The sequence below is a fragment of the Lissotriton vulgaris genome, chromosome 2_1, assembly GCF_964263255.1.
Source record: "Lissotriton vulgaris chromosome 2_1, aLisVul1.2, whole genome shotgun sequence".
Classification (NCBI taxonomy): Eukaryota; Metazoa; Chordata; class Amphibia; order Caudata; family Salamandridae; genus Lissotriton; species Lissotriton vulgaris.
The window spans coordinates 757,020,191-757,034,843 of NC_141687.1; the positions used below are offsets into that span (position 1 = coordinate 757,020,191).

Sequence of the window (14,653 nt, forward strand, 5' to 3'; positions counted from 1 at the left end):
ATGGCGGATCTGCTCAGCAGACACAGCCACCAGATGCTCGAGTGGGAGATACATCCCTCAGTGCCACAACCGTACTTACAGCAGTGGGGTCACCCAGAGATAGACCTGTTTGCCACAAGGGAAAACGCAAAATGCCAAAGCTTCGCCGCCAGGTTTCCACATCCGCAGTCTCAGGGCAATGCGATATGGATGAACTGGTCAGGCAGGTTTGCGTACGCTTTTCCCCCAGCCCCGCTTATCAACACTCCATGACACTCATCCTAGTTGCTCCAACGTGGGCGAGGCAACCATGGTACACCACGTTCTTGGAACTTTCCGTGGTGCCTCATCAAAGGCTGCGATTAACACCCAGTCTTTTAACGCAGAGCCATGGAGACATTCAGCACCCAGATTAACAACAGTTGAACCTTACGATCTGGCTCCTGAAGTCATAGAGTTTGGTTACCTGAACTTGCCTCCTGACTGTATGAATATTATCTAAGAGGCAAGAAGACCTACAACCAGAGCATGCTATGCGGCGAAGTGGAAACGATTTGTCATCTATTGTACCAATAATGACATAAATTCGCTAGATGCATCTACTCAAAACATCATATGTTACCTGTTACATTTACATAGATGCAATCTAGCCTACAGTTCCAGATGTATACATTTAGCTGCGGTGGCAGCTTATCTTCAGAACAGGCAACACCTTTCACTCTTCAGAGTACCTGCTAATAAAGCTTTTATGGAGGGACTCAAACGTGTGATTCCTCCAAGACACCCACCTTCACCTGTCTGGAACCTCAACGTAGTTCTAACCAGACTGATGGGACCACTTTTTGAGCCTCTACACTCGTGTGAGATTCAATTCCTAATGTGGAAAGTGGCCTTCTTAGTGGCGATTACATCACTTAGGAGAGTTAGTGAGCTACAAGCCCTAACTATTCAGGAGCCATTCATACAAATTCATGCAAATAGGGTAGTGCTACGTACACACCCTAACTTTATGCCAAAAGTGGTATCCCAGTTTCACATCAATCAGACTATCGAACTGCCAGTGTTCTTCCCAAATCCAGATTCAGTGGCAGAAAGAGCTCTACATACCCTGGATGTTAAAAGAGCTCTCCTGTACTATATAGACAGAACAAAACCTTTCAGGAAAACTAAGCAACTGTTTGTTGCCACCACAGCACAAAGGCAACCCCATTTCAAAATCAGGTATAGCCAGATGGATTGTTAAGTGCATACAAATTTGTTATCACAAAGCTAAACTCACATTAACAGTTCCCCCAAGAGCGCATTCCACACGCAAGTTAGGGGCATCCATGGCTTTCCTGGGAAACATTCCTCTAGAAGACATATGTAGAGCAGCCACATGGACTACCATACATACATTTACCAAACACTACTGCGTAGATGTACACTCCAAACAGCAAACAGCTGTAGGACAGGCTGTACTCCAGACTCTTTTTCAAGCTGCTGCAGCTGGCACGGGCAACCACCGCTAGGGGGGAGACTGCTATGCATTCTATGCACAGATATGAATTCAGCAGCCCACATGCCTCGAACGGAATATGCTACTTACCAGTATGCATCTGTTCTTGGCATGTAGGGCTGCTGACATTCATATCGCCCACCCTCCTCCCATATGCCTGTCGCAGCTGTAGCACTCAAAATTATTCTATAGCATGGGCATCACTTACTGTATCATACTCCATCCCTGCCACAGTGGCGAAAAACAATCTGAGGATGGAGAGGATGCCCATGCGCACTGTAGTCCGGGGGAGGAGCCACTTATCTCGTGATACTTCGAAGACTCTTCCAGGATAACAATGTGCAATCATCCGGATCCAACACTAGGCGGCGATCTATGCACAGATATGAATGTCAGCAGCCCTACATGCCAAGAACAGATGCATACTGGTAAGTAGCATATTCCTTTTGCCTCCTCTGTCGTTTCCAGTTCCGGAACTACCAAATCAGCCCTGTCTTTTTTATCTAGCCAGGCAATAAGCTTCCCTGCCTTCAATAAGCTTCCCTGCCTTATCTCCGACATCATATAGCCGGTCCTGCTGCTCTCTACTTAAGGCTCTGGCACTATAAGACATGCAGTTTGGCCCAGGTTACCTCCTGTTCCAAGTCCGCCTCGATCCTAGCAATTTCAGATTCTAGGTTTACCACTTCTTCATTCCGATCCTTCTTTGCCCCTGCAATTAGCGACAAAGCCTGATCCCTTATGACCACCTTAAAAGCCTCCCACAGTGAAAGTGGAGACGATACCGATCCTTCATTCTCCTGAAAATAATGCTCCAATACTTTTAGCAAGTCCTTGCGGATTTTAGGATTACGTATGTACCAGGGATTAATAGGAGCTATCCTGCCGCTCGAGTCCAAATTAATGTCAAACTTGACCCAGAGTGGCCAATGATCTGATATGCCTCTAGCCAGGTGTGTAGCCTCGGTGATGCAATACGCCTGAGCCGCCGGCTCTAAACAGTGATCTATACGTGAAAGACTACCATGCGCACCAGAGTGAAAGGTGAACTGTTGCTGCTCCGGATGAAGCAATCTCCAACTATCAATCAAACCCAACGCATCCATAAACTCGGGAAGCCATCTTTGTGCTCGCCCCGTACCCCTGGGGGGATGTCTGTCCATAGTGCCTGAGACCACAGCATTAAAGTCGCCTCCCAAAATCAAAAGACCCCTCGGGAAGTCCAGTAGGGCTTTCCCTAAATCTACAAAAGGGGTTGCTTGCATACCTGGGGGGATGTATACCGACATCATGGAATAGGATATGTCCCTCCCAACGGCCCGATATTCCTACATATCTCCCCCTGTCATCCTTAGTCACAGAATCAATTGTCATCAGAAGCGTTTTCTTAACCATATCCACACCCCTCTGGACCCTGAAGTGAATCCCGCATGTGCGACCAATCGGTACTCCATTCTGTGCATAGCCCTACACGAGTTACCCACTAAATGCATCTCCTGAAATAGGACTACATCAGGAGCGTGACGCCTAAGATACTGAAGGACCACACTACGCTTAATTTTGTCCCCCAACCCATTAACGTTCCAGCTTAACACTTTCAGACCCCTACCCCCCATCATAAAACATGAAATGGGTCAGTCGTCTCTCCAGTTCCTGCACCGTGAACATGCTACAATTCTGAATGAAGCCTTGGAATGTAATGCTTACAACAAACAAAACTAAAAGACAACACATAAGTCCATCCCAAAACAAACCCCGCTCGCCACCCCCCACCCTGCACACCTGCTCACGGTGTCCATCCGCCCCCAACTGGCAGTGTGCCTGTCGCCCCATAATCTAACCACTAAACTATCGAAGAGTAACTTTGAAGAGGAGTACAGCCCCCACTTGCCCGCCCGGCCCCAACAGTACTATCAGGCCCATCTAAGCAGGTTAGCCAATCAACTAGTTACTGTACTCACCCACACGCACCCCACCCCAACCCACTTCGACCACACCTGCAGCACTAGCAGTTCTTATTCTTTTTCTTGAGTGCCTTCCTCTTCATCCCCGCTCCGTCGCTGTCGCTCATCTCGAAGATGAACCGTGTACAACCAGTCCGCTGCAACCTCAGGAATGTCGAAGAAAAAAACTCTCCCCTCATGTTCAACTCGCAACTTGTCAGGATGGAGCATGGCATACTTCAATCCTTTGTCCCTGAGTCTCCTCTTGATGCCCATGAAGGTCTGTCGTTGTTATTGTACTGCCTGCGTGAAGTCCTGGAAAAAGCTGAGAGCAGAGTTTTCATACTGAAGAGGTCCTCCATTTCTGGAAGCTTGCAGGATGGCGTCTCTATCTCTAAAGTTAAGGACCCTCGCGATAATCGGCCGGGGTGGGGCCCCAGGGCGCGGTCTCCCACCCGGAACTCTGTGTGCTCTTTCCACCGTAAAAAAATTCCCAAGGCCTCGAGGCTTCAAATGATTGAGAATGATGTCTTCAACAAAGAGATCGCCAGACTGTCCCTCAGCCTTTTCATATCGAAATGAAGGCAACCTGGATGCACTCAGTTTAAAAAAATAATCAGTGTTGATACCAACGTGGAGTCAAATACTTAACTTCATGCGTCAATTGCCTGCAACAAGGAAAAAGGTCCTGCAAACCCTTTGTCATGAAATGATAAAGAATACTAGACATGTGTCAAAGTAGCCTCATGCACAGCTAGAATCACTCCTGGGAGTGTGAACCAAACATATTTAGACAATATCAATGTTCATAAGCAATTTGTCGAAAAAAATACACTCCGTATTCTACCGTAGAGCCAATGAAATAAAATATATGGTATTTGTTCTTCTTGATTTGAATGCTTTTATGATGCAACAAACAATTTATCAGTGGAAAATGTTCATAATCACAGAATCCAGGTTTTTGAAATATCTACTTCTTCAAGTACAATGAAGTTACAAATCCCAATGCATTTCGGGCTTTTCAATTAGCCCTTCATCAGGGGAATCTAAAGAAACAATGGTACAGTTTTAGTACTAGAAGGTTTAAGCTGCAGGCTTTCTACCACCCAAACGCGGAGGTGAGGAGGAGCAAGCACAGAAAACAAGTAATCAAAAGGGGGGGGGCGTGGGGGGGGGCTGGGTGGGGGGCGCAACTTTCATGGGACCGAGCTGGAGACTTCCGGTTTCGCCCCATTGTTTATCCACTGCAGCCGGGGCTCTACTGCCACTCGAGGCCCCGGCTTCTGGAGTGCTAGGCCGCAATCTTCAATGGCCCCTCTCTCCTGTATCTTGCGGCCGATCGGAGCGCTGATTGCTGCGCCCAGCACCGCTTCACTTCCCCCGTTGATGCTCATGGCCTGAGCTCAGGATACCTAGCAAGATAAGACCCGGAGTGGCGGGGGTCTCGGGAGCTCAAGACTCACGCGGCCATCTTGGTCGCGATCGTAGCTCCCCCCCTTAAGATGCCTTTCTTGTTTACTTGTACTGTCAGTAATTGAATTGCTCATGTGATATAATGCACCCTACTTTAGTTCTGTAAGACCTGCTGTAGTGGCGACTTATAAATATTACATGCAGTGGTAGGGGGCATGGCACACGTGTGCCATATCATGTTATATCTTTTTGGACCATTGTTAGACCTGGCACCATTGGTGTGGGTCTCCCTTCCATTTTTGCTGTTGCCTCATGTGTTTTTGCTGGTGTTAGATGCTTTGGGCACTGTGCCACTGCTGTCCAGTGCCACAGTGCGAGTGCTCCCTACTGTATATTGATGTATTGATTAGTGGTTCCATGATTGGATATTTGGTTTACTTGTCAGACCCTAGTACAGTGCACTGTGTGTGCCCCGGGCCTGTAAATCCAAATGCTGCTAGTGGTCTTGCAAAAACAACAGGTGATGGACCGAATGTGGATCAATGCCACACACTCAACCCAGTCCAAAGATCTGGGCCCAAATCCATCGTTTTTTTGCACTCCACACCACCCCGGGTTAGACAATGGCGATATGCAAATCAGCTCTGACCCTGTGCCCCCTGTGCCCGGCTAGCTTGACTCCACACCACTTGGAGTCAAGCTAGCCGGGCTGATGAGAGGTGTTACCTCGAAACCGGTCCGGTCCTCGGATGCTTGATTCCGGTCTGGGAAAGATATGGCTGTTGTAGTTTGGACTGGACTGTTCCCATGGGGCACAGGGTCAGAGCTGATTTGCATATCGCCATTATCTGACCCAGGGTGGTGTGGAGTGCAAAAAAACGATGGATTTGCGCCCAGATCTTTGGACTGGGGTGAATGTGTTACATTGATCCACATTCTGTCCATCACCTGTTTTGTTTACTTTATAATGACATCATTGAAAAAATATTTTATGCTAGATGGCTAAAGATTTGTGATGATGTCTGGATCAACAAGCATTGATCCATGATTTAAACAACAGGACGTTACTGGCATCCATGTAGTGTAAACTCATAGTTTGTATTTTAAAGAAGAAATTAGGGGCCAGATGAACATCCCTTTGTGTTTGTGGTAACCTAATTGCAAATTTTTGTGATTCGCTATTAGGTAGTCGCAAACAGCGATGTACTACAGTGTTTTTTACACTGTTTGCGAATCCCAGTGGGTCGCAAATAGCCCTACCACATTAATATTCATGAGGTAGGTCGCAATTTGCGACATATTGGGAATCGCTAAAATCTCACCATGTCTGTGATTACATTTAAATAAAGCAATGTTTTTTCTTTTTTTTAATGCAGCCCATTTTCCTTAAAGGAAAACGGGATCCATTTCAAAACCAAAAAATGAAAAGTTTTCTTTTTCTCTCTGCTCTTAAAAATAGTTTTTACAACCATTCGCAAACGAGAAGGGGTCCCTTGGGGACACCTTCCCATTTGCGAGTGGTTTACCACCTACTTGAAGTAGGCGGTAAAATGCAAATGTTTTGCGACAGACATTCACACATACTACTGCGAGTCGCTATTAGGAAAGGATGCCTTTAACATGCCCTTCCTAATACTGAATCGCTTACCTATTCTGCGATTAAGTAATACATTACCGAATTGCAAAAATAGGGTTCTGTACATATAAAAAACATTTTTTGCGGTTGCAAATGGCCTGATTCTGTGAGTACGGCCGTTTGCGAGCTCAAACCAGCTATGTACTTCTGGCCCTAGATCTCAGTAAAAGGCCATTATTGCTACAGATATGTTCATCTGATTTATTTTCCGCAGTGTTTGTTATCAAGCTACATCCTGGTAGGAAGAAAAGTCTATCCTTCCACTGGCTCCGTCTGTCCTTTGATTACTGTTCTGAGTTTCCACTGATGGGAAGAGCAGTAGATGGGTGCAGAGCTAACCTTCCTCCACTTCATGATTTTCAAGGTCAGAAACTACTAGAATCGGGATGTGCACAGTCAGCACGTTACTAAAGCCATCATTCAAGCAGCAGAAGCCATCTTGGGGCAACAAGGTTATGGTATCTATTCCTGCAAGAGCAACAACTGCACTTGTTAAGAGTCACAATGCCCCTTTTCCTCTTCACACAATATATGGGGCCAAATGTATAATGCATTTTACCGGTCGCAAGCATCCCGCACAGGACTTTTGCACCCAGTAAAATGCATTTTTGTATGTATGAATTCCAATTTGTTTCGGTAACATTACTGAATCGCAATTTAGAATTGTGAATACATACTGATTTGGTATTGGGAAGGGGCTTGTTTAGAGGGTCCCTTCCTAATACCGGATTTCAGCCGTATGTAGGAATGTTTTACGACTGAAATGCGGTCGCAAAACATTCGCATTTTACCACCTACTTTAAGTAGATGCTAACCCATTCGCAAACTGGAAGGAGTCCCCAAGGGACCCCTTCCCCTTTGTGAATGTTTGTAAATATGTTTTTAAGAGCAGGCAGTGGTCCCGGGGACCGCTGCCTGCACTTAAAAAATGAAAAGAAAACTTTCAATTTCCTTTTTTAAACGCAACCGTTTTCCTTTAAGGAAAACAGACTGCATTTAAAACAAAAAAAATGATTGCTTTATTTAACAGCAATCACAAACATGGTGGTCTGCCATCCCTATAATTTTAGAGATTCCTAATAGGTCGCAAATTGCGACCTGCCTCATTAATATTAATGAGGAAGGTCAAACTGCGACCCATTAGGAAATGCTAAATTAAACTCGGGGAGTTTCATACATTCAAAAAGCAGTTACCTAAATGCAATTTGCATAGAATCGCAATTAGGTAATCGCTATTTGAAATAATGATACATATGGCCCTTGGTGTGTTAGAATCTATAATGGTACCAATTCTTGTTTTTAAGTGTTGGCTTTTCTAGGTTCACAGTCAGCGTGTTTGAATGTTAATTGTTTCTGCCTGAATGTAGCCTCACCTCAGAACTTTTGAATATGCATTATCACATTTACCCAGTCAACCCTCCACACAACCGTGAGCAAAAAGTCGACAGTCAGTGAAGGTTCACTTTCACTCATAAGAACCCAGACCTATTGACTTTACCATAGCTTGTCTTAACCTGGCCTCCCTTACCCATTGGTTTTGTGCTCCGTATTTTTAAAGATAATTACCTAGAAGTGCCTGGTGAACACTGAAGTAATCTGTGCTATATGCTGCCATTATTACACTGTCTTTGATAATTTCATATCCTCCGTTCACATGCTGCCTTTGATACTTTGGGAGATGTGGCATCCATACCTAAAAAAAAGTAGCCGCAGATTTTAAAAGCGCCCTCTGAGATGATAGAAGAACATTGCAGGAGCCACTTTCATGTTGCAAAAAAAATAAAAACATTGTTTTATTTTTGCAGGAGAGAAAGCCTAACATTTGTTTGCATACAATATGGCAGTGATGTTTTAAGCAAAGAGAGGAGACTGTCGCTTTGACCAGAACTGCATTTTCGGTCACGAAATGAAGGATGGGTTGGCCTTGATTTTCTGTTTTCCACAGGCAACAGATTTCCTTTAAGACCAACTTACCCTGAATTAAAAATTGTTTATTATTGATGGTATCTCTTTGATTTTGTTCTGAGACTATGTAGAGTTCAGAAGCTTGTCATCTCTTCTTTTTCAGCTTCAGCGGCTACACACTACTTTATTTTATATTAAATATCTCACTGCTTAAATCAGCCTGCAATCACCATTTGTGGGGCTCGCCTGGCTCAACCCCTTCTTTTATCTTCTAGACTCTGCAATAGAAGGGAGTGGAAATTTGCCCAGTATAGTCTAGCAAATAGTGTGACTTTCAGCACAGCCTCAAAGGCAAGCTTCTATTATTTTGCCTTTTTGTATTTGTTTTTTCTTTCTCCACATTTGGATCACATTGAAATATTTGCTTAATCTGGGTTAAGAAGCCGTATTTTTCTCAAAGAGGAATATTGATAGACACAGATTTTCATATTCCGTTTTGTTTTAGCTTCCTGGATACCATATTGCATTTCATTCAGACTGACAAAGTTGATTAAAACCTAATCTTTCTGTCTCCAAAATAAAAGTGAAGCATTTGATATTGAAATCTGTTATCTATGATTTGTTTACTATAAATTTGTCTAAATGTATTTATACATTACCTGAGGTTTACAGTTTTGTTCTCGTTTTAAGGAGGGTGCCATTTCACGTGTTGCCTGCTGCCTCCATGATGAAGATTTTGTTGCTGTAGCCACAAGGTATGAAAATGTTGAAAGTGAATTAAATTACGCTGCAAAGACAATGGCTGTACACAGTAGTGCCCATTAGACTGCTGAGCATCTAATGTCTCTGGAAGCACATTGATATTATTTTGAAGGTTGAGATGATGGGGCTGATATTTGGTTGCTAAGCAAGTGTCTTCAGAACAATCATTCTTAAAATTCACCATCAACCAGATAGGAGGTCTTGAATCATGAGAACCTCAGCATAGAAGGAATTTTACTAAGTTAAGAAGCATAAATATCCAAAATATTTTCCCAAACGAAAACGTCATTGTGCCCTGAATGTTGTGGCACAAAATTCTCAACAACCTGAAACGCACTGTTAACATGACCAACTTTTCACCTCAAACTGTATGTACTGTTCTTCAAACGTGATATGCCCATCAGTGCTTTTTAATGAGGATTTTAAAGAGTACCTCAGTCAGCAAGTATTAATTGTTTTCTGAAAATAACCACACCGACATGATTTTAGTGCCTGTTCATTTCAATTTATTGATTCTTCTTTAATTTTGAAAACACACTTCCTTCACATAGAATCCTAATCAACTTTGCATTTCTTTACCAATGCCCCCCATTTCCAAAGTAACAATTAAAAATTATTTTGATAAACTTTCCAGTCCAACCCAAAAAAGGAAGCCTAATTGTTTGCAGTTCTTTTCAAGTATTCAAGCTCTCATTCTAAGTAAATAATAAGGAATATTTTCCCAGATGACCGCAACAAAACAGAGGTGACTTGCAATATTTTTTAGGTCCAAGCCTCCTAGACACCACAGCTGTCTGGTTGTGACAAAATGTCTTATGGCCATTCTGAAAGCTTCTCAAAATGAATGAGGAACCAGGAGCTTTTTAGAAAGTCTCATCACACATGCCCCCTCACAATATTAGTCTGTGTATAAAAGATGTGCTATTCCTTGGGAAGTGTGAAATTGTTCAGGTCTGTGGAATAACCTCCCTTGTGAGGAAGTGCCCTCACACACCCCGAAAGCTGCCATGCTTCATCATTTGGGCGTGCTCCTCGTTTGGCCGGCACTGCAATGCCCGACGGGCACCTGCGAAGGGGCTCTTTGGCAAAGTTCTTTTAGATAAAGCTCTTGGGTGCCTCGGTTGTGTGGACTATATTGAGTAGTGTAGCTAAGTGAAAAAAGGTGAGCTAAAATCGGTTTAGGAAGGCTCTATGTCATAAACATTATTCAGGGGTCTCACTAACTTAAGTAAAAAACAGTGTGGCCCTATTTGGAGACAATGGTCCTACAGAGAGAGTGTGCTGTGTATTGTGATCAACATGTTTCTTGCCATTGTCAGCCCCTATGGGGTCTATCAGCAATTCGTTTGCAATAGTTCTATTGATTCTGTGTTACAAACCGCTGTAGCAAAAGGTGGGGCATGCACCTGTGTTAAAAACATACAACCAACACAGTGTGGTGTAACAATCTATAATTAATTCTGTAAGTCTCATGACCTACGACTTGTCCGAGTTGTATAATAGTGTGCAGCATCACATATTGTATAGTGGTCGGGCGCATCACATATTTGCAATAGTTATATTGATTCTGTGTTTCAAACCGCTTTCGCAAAAGTTAGGGCATGCGCCAGTGTTAAAAACATACAACCAACACAGTGGAGTGTAAAAAATCTATAATTAATTCTGTAAGTCTCATGACAAATGACTTGTCTGAATTGTATAATGGTAAGCACACACGCTAGGTGCGCTGCACTTAATATACAACAAAGTTACACAATGATCAGGACGGGTTATTTCAGCAAAAGTGCCTAACTCAAAAAGACATGATCTGATGTTGCAGCAGAGTCATGTTAATTGTCCATACAGGACAAGCGTAGAGAACTCGCCCCACATTGGTTTGGTCTAAGCTGACGGGAAAGGAAAACCGAGAACGTCGTATACTCAGGGCCTCTTGGGGGGAGGGTGACACGGAACGAAAACAGGTTATCACTACACACATGTTCTGAAAGCTTCCCTGGGAATGCATTTTAACCATTGCTTACAAATGACTTTGTGGTTTGTAACTCACATTTTCTGGCTTTCTATTTGCTGGCTTTATTTGTTTTAGGCTGTCCAGCATGTCTTTGTCCCTCGCGTGAAGCATCACTTAATTACTGTGTTCTTCCACAAGGGCTCGCTTTCTGTAAACAGGCCTTTACATTTTGTTCTTATCTTGTCACATTTGCTGTGTGTTCATAGATTGTGGTCAAATGTCAGTCTCTGGCTTCTGAGGGAGCATGGTGTTAACATTTCTTTCTCTGACTTCACAGTGAGAGGACTTACTTGAAAATCTTGCTGTTACTGGGAAAGAAAAGCTTTTTTTCCCTAGCACATTACAAAATGTAAATGTCTGAAAATGAACTCTGCACACATTTCAGAATATGTCAGATTATGAAAGCCCAAATGAAGCAAATTGTTTGTGATTTTGAATTATAATGGAAACAAATACTTGAATATGATCAAAACCACTAAGTACACTAGGTGATGCCCTTTCCACACATCATTTGTGCTCTATATAGTTTAATCAGTAAAACTGTATGTGCAGATGTAATGGTCAATGCAATTGAAAATGTGTTGTCTGTAATGACAGAACCCCTAACACACCATGCATACTCCACTGTAAGCTACTCCACTCTAAGCCACTCCATGACACTCTACTCCACGGGACTCCACTCTGTGATTCTCTACGCCACTCTGTGTCCCTTCACTCAAGGCTTCTCTACTCTACGACAACCCATTCTGCGACACTGCACAATGCTCAATGCTACTCTACTCCTCTCTACAACACTCCATGCCACTTTACTCCACTCTACGCCACTCCACCCTACTCCACTCCAGTTTACTCCACTCTACATCATTCCACTCTACTTTATTCCACTGTATGACGCTGTGCAACTCCACTCTATAGCACTCTACGACACTCCACTCTACTAAATGCCACTCTACTCAACACCACTTCACTGTATATCATTGTTCATCACTCCACTGTGCTCAACTCAACAACTCTACTCCACTGTACACAACCCCACTCTACCACTCTACTCTGACTCTACTCTATGCTACTCCAGGACACTGTGTGACCCTTCCGCTCTACTGCACTCCACTCTAGGGCACTCCACTCTTCTCTAGGATTCTCCACTCTACTCCACTCTACTCCAAGACACTCCACTTCACCTTACACCACTCTGTTACCTGACACTCCACTCCACGCCACTTTCCTCGACACCACTAACGTTTAGCCTTGCTGAACAGCCTGTTGTACAACATGGCTAAAACACATTGACAAACCAATAACCGTTGCATAGGTGAGACCTAAAAGCTTTGCCAGTACTTGTTCAGCCTACGCTGCAAGCCTGGGCTGCTTAAAGTGTGATCGGGAATCACTGCAGAGTGCCCTCTAGCTGATGGCTACGAAAGAACTAGTAGGGACAGAGGTGAGTGGTTTGTCCCTCGTGGGCACGGTGGATGGCCTCTTCAACGGAAGAGATGTGAGGGCTTGATGGAACAGTCTTGCCCGGCTGAGAAGCAGGCTGGACCTTTAGCTATGAGGGTCTAAGCCTGGAGCCTCTGACAACTAGCCTTGGCATTCTCTGCGGTGCACGGTAGTCATCTGCGCAAGTTGGCATTAGACAATGCTCTAAGAGTACCCTGGAGTTGGAGACGGACCGCAGGAAAGTTTGGGCTTGCATAACTGTGTGAGCAGAGCCCAATGCTGGCTTTGACTGAAGAGGCGACAGTCCCAATGGGGCAGCATGAGTCCAAGGTGGCTGGGCATTTTGCTCTGCATGGTACAGGGGACCTACAGAGCAAGCAGATAGACTGAAAACACTGGTTACTGTGGCTGTGGCCTGAAAAGTGGAGACCCTGTGTACCTGGGACCATCAAGTAATCTAGACTATGAATGATCACAAATAAGAGTGTACTTAATCGTTCTCCAGTACTTAGCTAACAACGTGAAATACTGGAAAGAAGCACCACTTGACATGATATGGTTGGTAGCAGAGACTGAAGGGACCCTATGTGCAAGAAATGTCGGCCCACCTGGTGATGAAGAGAGAAGGAAAGGTGAGTAACCTCATATAGTCTCTCAGAAGAAGCACATCAACTCCATGACAATATCTAAAAAAAAAAAAGATTCAAAGATGGCTCAATTCCGACTGTTTTTAAGTCCTGCCTATATGAGCTCCAAAACAAAGGAACTGATTTGGGGAGGGGTTGGGCAAATTGATGACTTGTATTGTGTGGTCAGTGGCAGGTCTGAGGAACAAGCACAGTTGTGGTTCAGAATTCAAGCAATACAAAAACATAACATAGAGCTGCATAGCAAACAAAAAGACCTTGAAAACGGATCCCAGTGGAACAACAAAAATCAGAGGGTTCCCGAAGGGTGTAGAGGGGAATAGTGTTCAGGAGTTTGTAAGAAATTTTCTTCACTCCATCTATAACCTCAGTCTGAATTACGCATACATAGAATGAATATGCAGGGGGCTACAGAGAGGCACCAAAGAATATTCTGGAAAGGGTGCATTTGTTCAAAGATAATGATCTGATTAAGCAATATATTAGATCAAAGAATGCATTGGTGTTTAAAGGGAATACACTTCTGCTGTTTAGTGGTCTTTCTGCTCTAACTGTACATAAATGTTGGCACTTCTGCACTAGTACCTTTTTAATGCGACCATCGATTTTTGTGTACATTTTTAACTGTAGGGGTAAGCCGATGGTGTCATGGTCCCTGAAAAGAGGTCTTAAGTAATAGGAAGGAGGGAAGAGGTACAGCAACACTTCTTCCTTGCAAAATGACATCAGCCTTGTTGGCAGGTAGTGCAGAACATCAAAAGGAATTGGAGATCCCCATAGCCCATTAGGGCAGAAACCAAGAAAAGGGTGATAGTGATACAGCAGCTGAAGATGATCAGAGCAGCTAGAGTGGAGTCACAGTAGAGCGAGGATCCCGAAGGAACTGACTGACTCAGTAGAGACTCCTAATGCTAGCTATGGAGTGGCAGCCGGGTAACCGCAATACCGGGAGCAGGAGGGGTTTATTGGGAGGGGAGGTGGGTTTATATTTGGGGTGATGTAGACGGAGAAGAAAGTATTTTCTCTGTATGTACATTTTAGAGAGGAAGTTCTGGTCTCTCTACATGGTCCCTGCAGATGCAAGTTCTTATTGAGACCATTCTGAGGCAGGGTCAGAGGGATGGGAAAAGCAGCCTGGTAAATTAATAAATTTGTCCAGCTTTGGATAGAAGGGAGTGGTGTGCTTTGTTTGTATTGTTATGGTTTGCTTTTTTCAAAGAGGAAGGGTAAGATTTGCATAGGATGTTGTTTGGGTTGTGTATCATTTAACAGAGCTTGTCACAAATGAGCAATCCAAGGGGTGCACTTCTCTTGCACATGACACTCCTGCTCAGATAGGATTATAGAATGTTAGGCTCCTTGTGTTTTTCTCAGTTCTAGAGGAGATATTTGGGTAGGGGATATTATCTCCCTAACCTA

General features: G+C 43.9%; 1 protein-coding gene across 1 annotated transcript in view; it reads left to right on the top strand.

Moving 5' to 3' along the window:
* HPS5 (HPS5 biogenesis of lysosomal organelles complex 2 subunit 2) overlaps positions 1-14,653 on the top strand; it is a 607,584-nt gene that overhangs the window by 97,796 nt on the left and 495,135 nt on the right. The window contains exon 4 of the mRNA XM_086956066.1: positions 9,065-9,129. Coding sequence (XP_086812192.1) covers positions 9,065-9,129 — 65 coding nt within the window. The remainder of the gene's footprint in view (positions 1-9,064; positions 9,130-14,653) is intronic.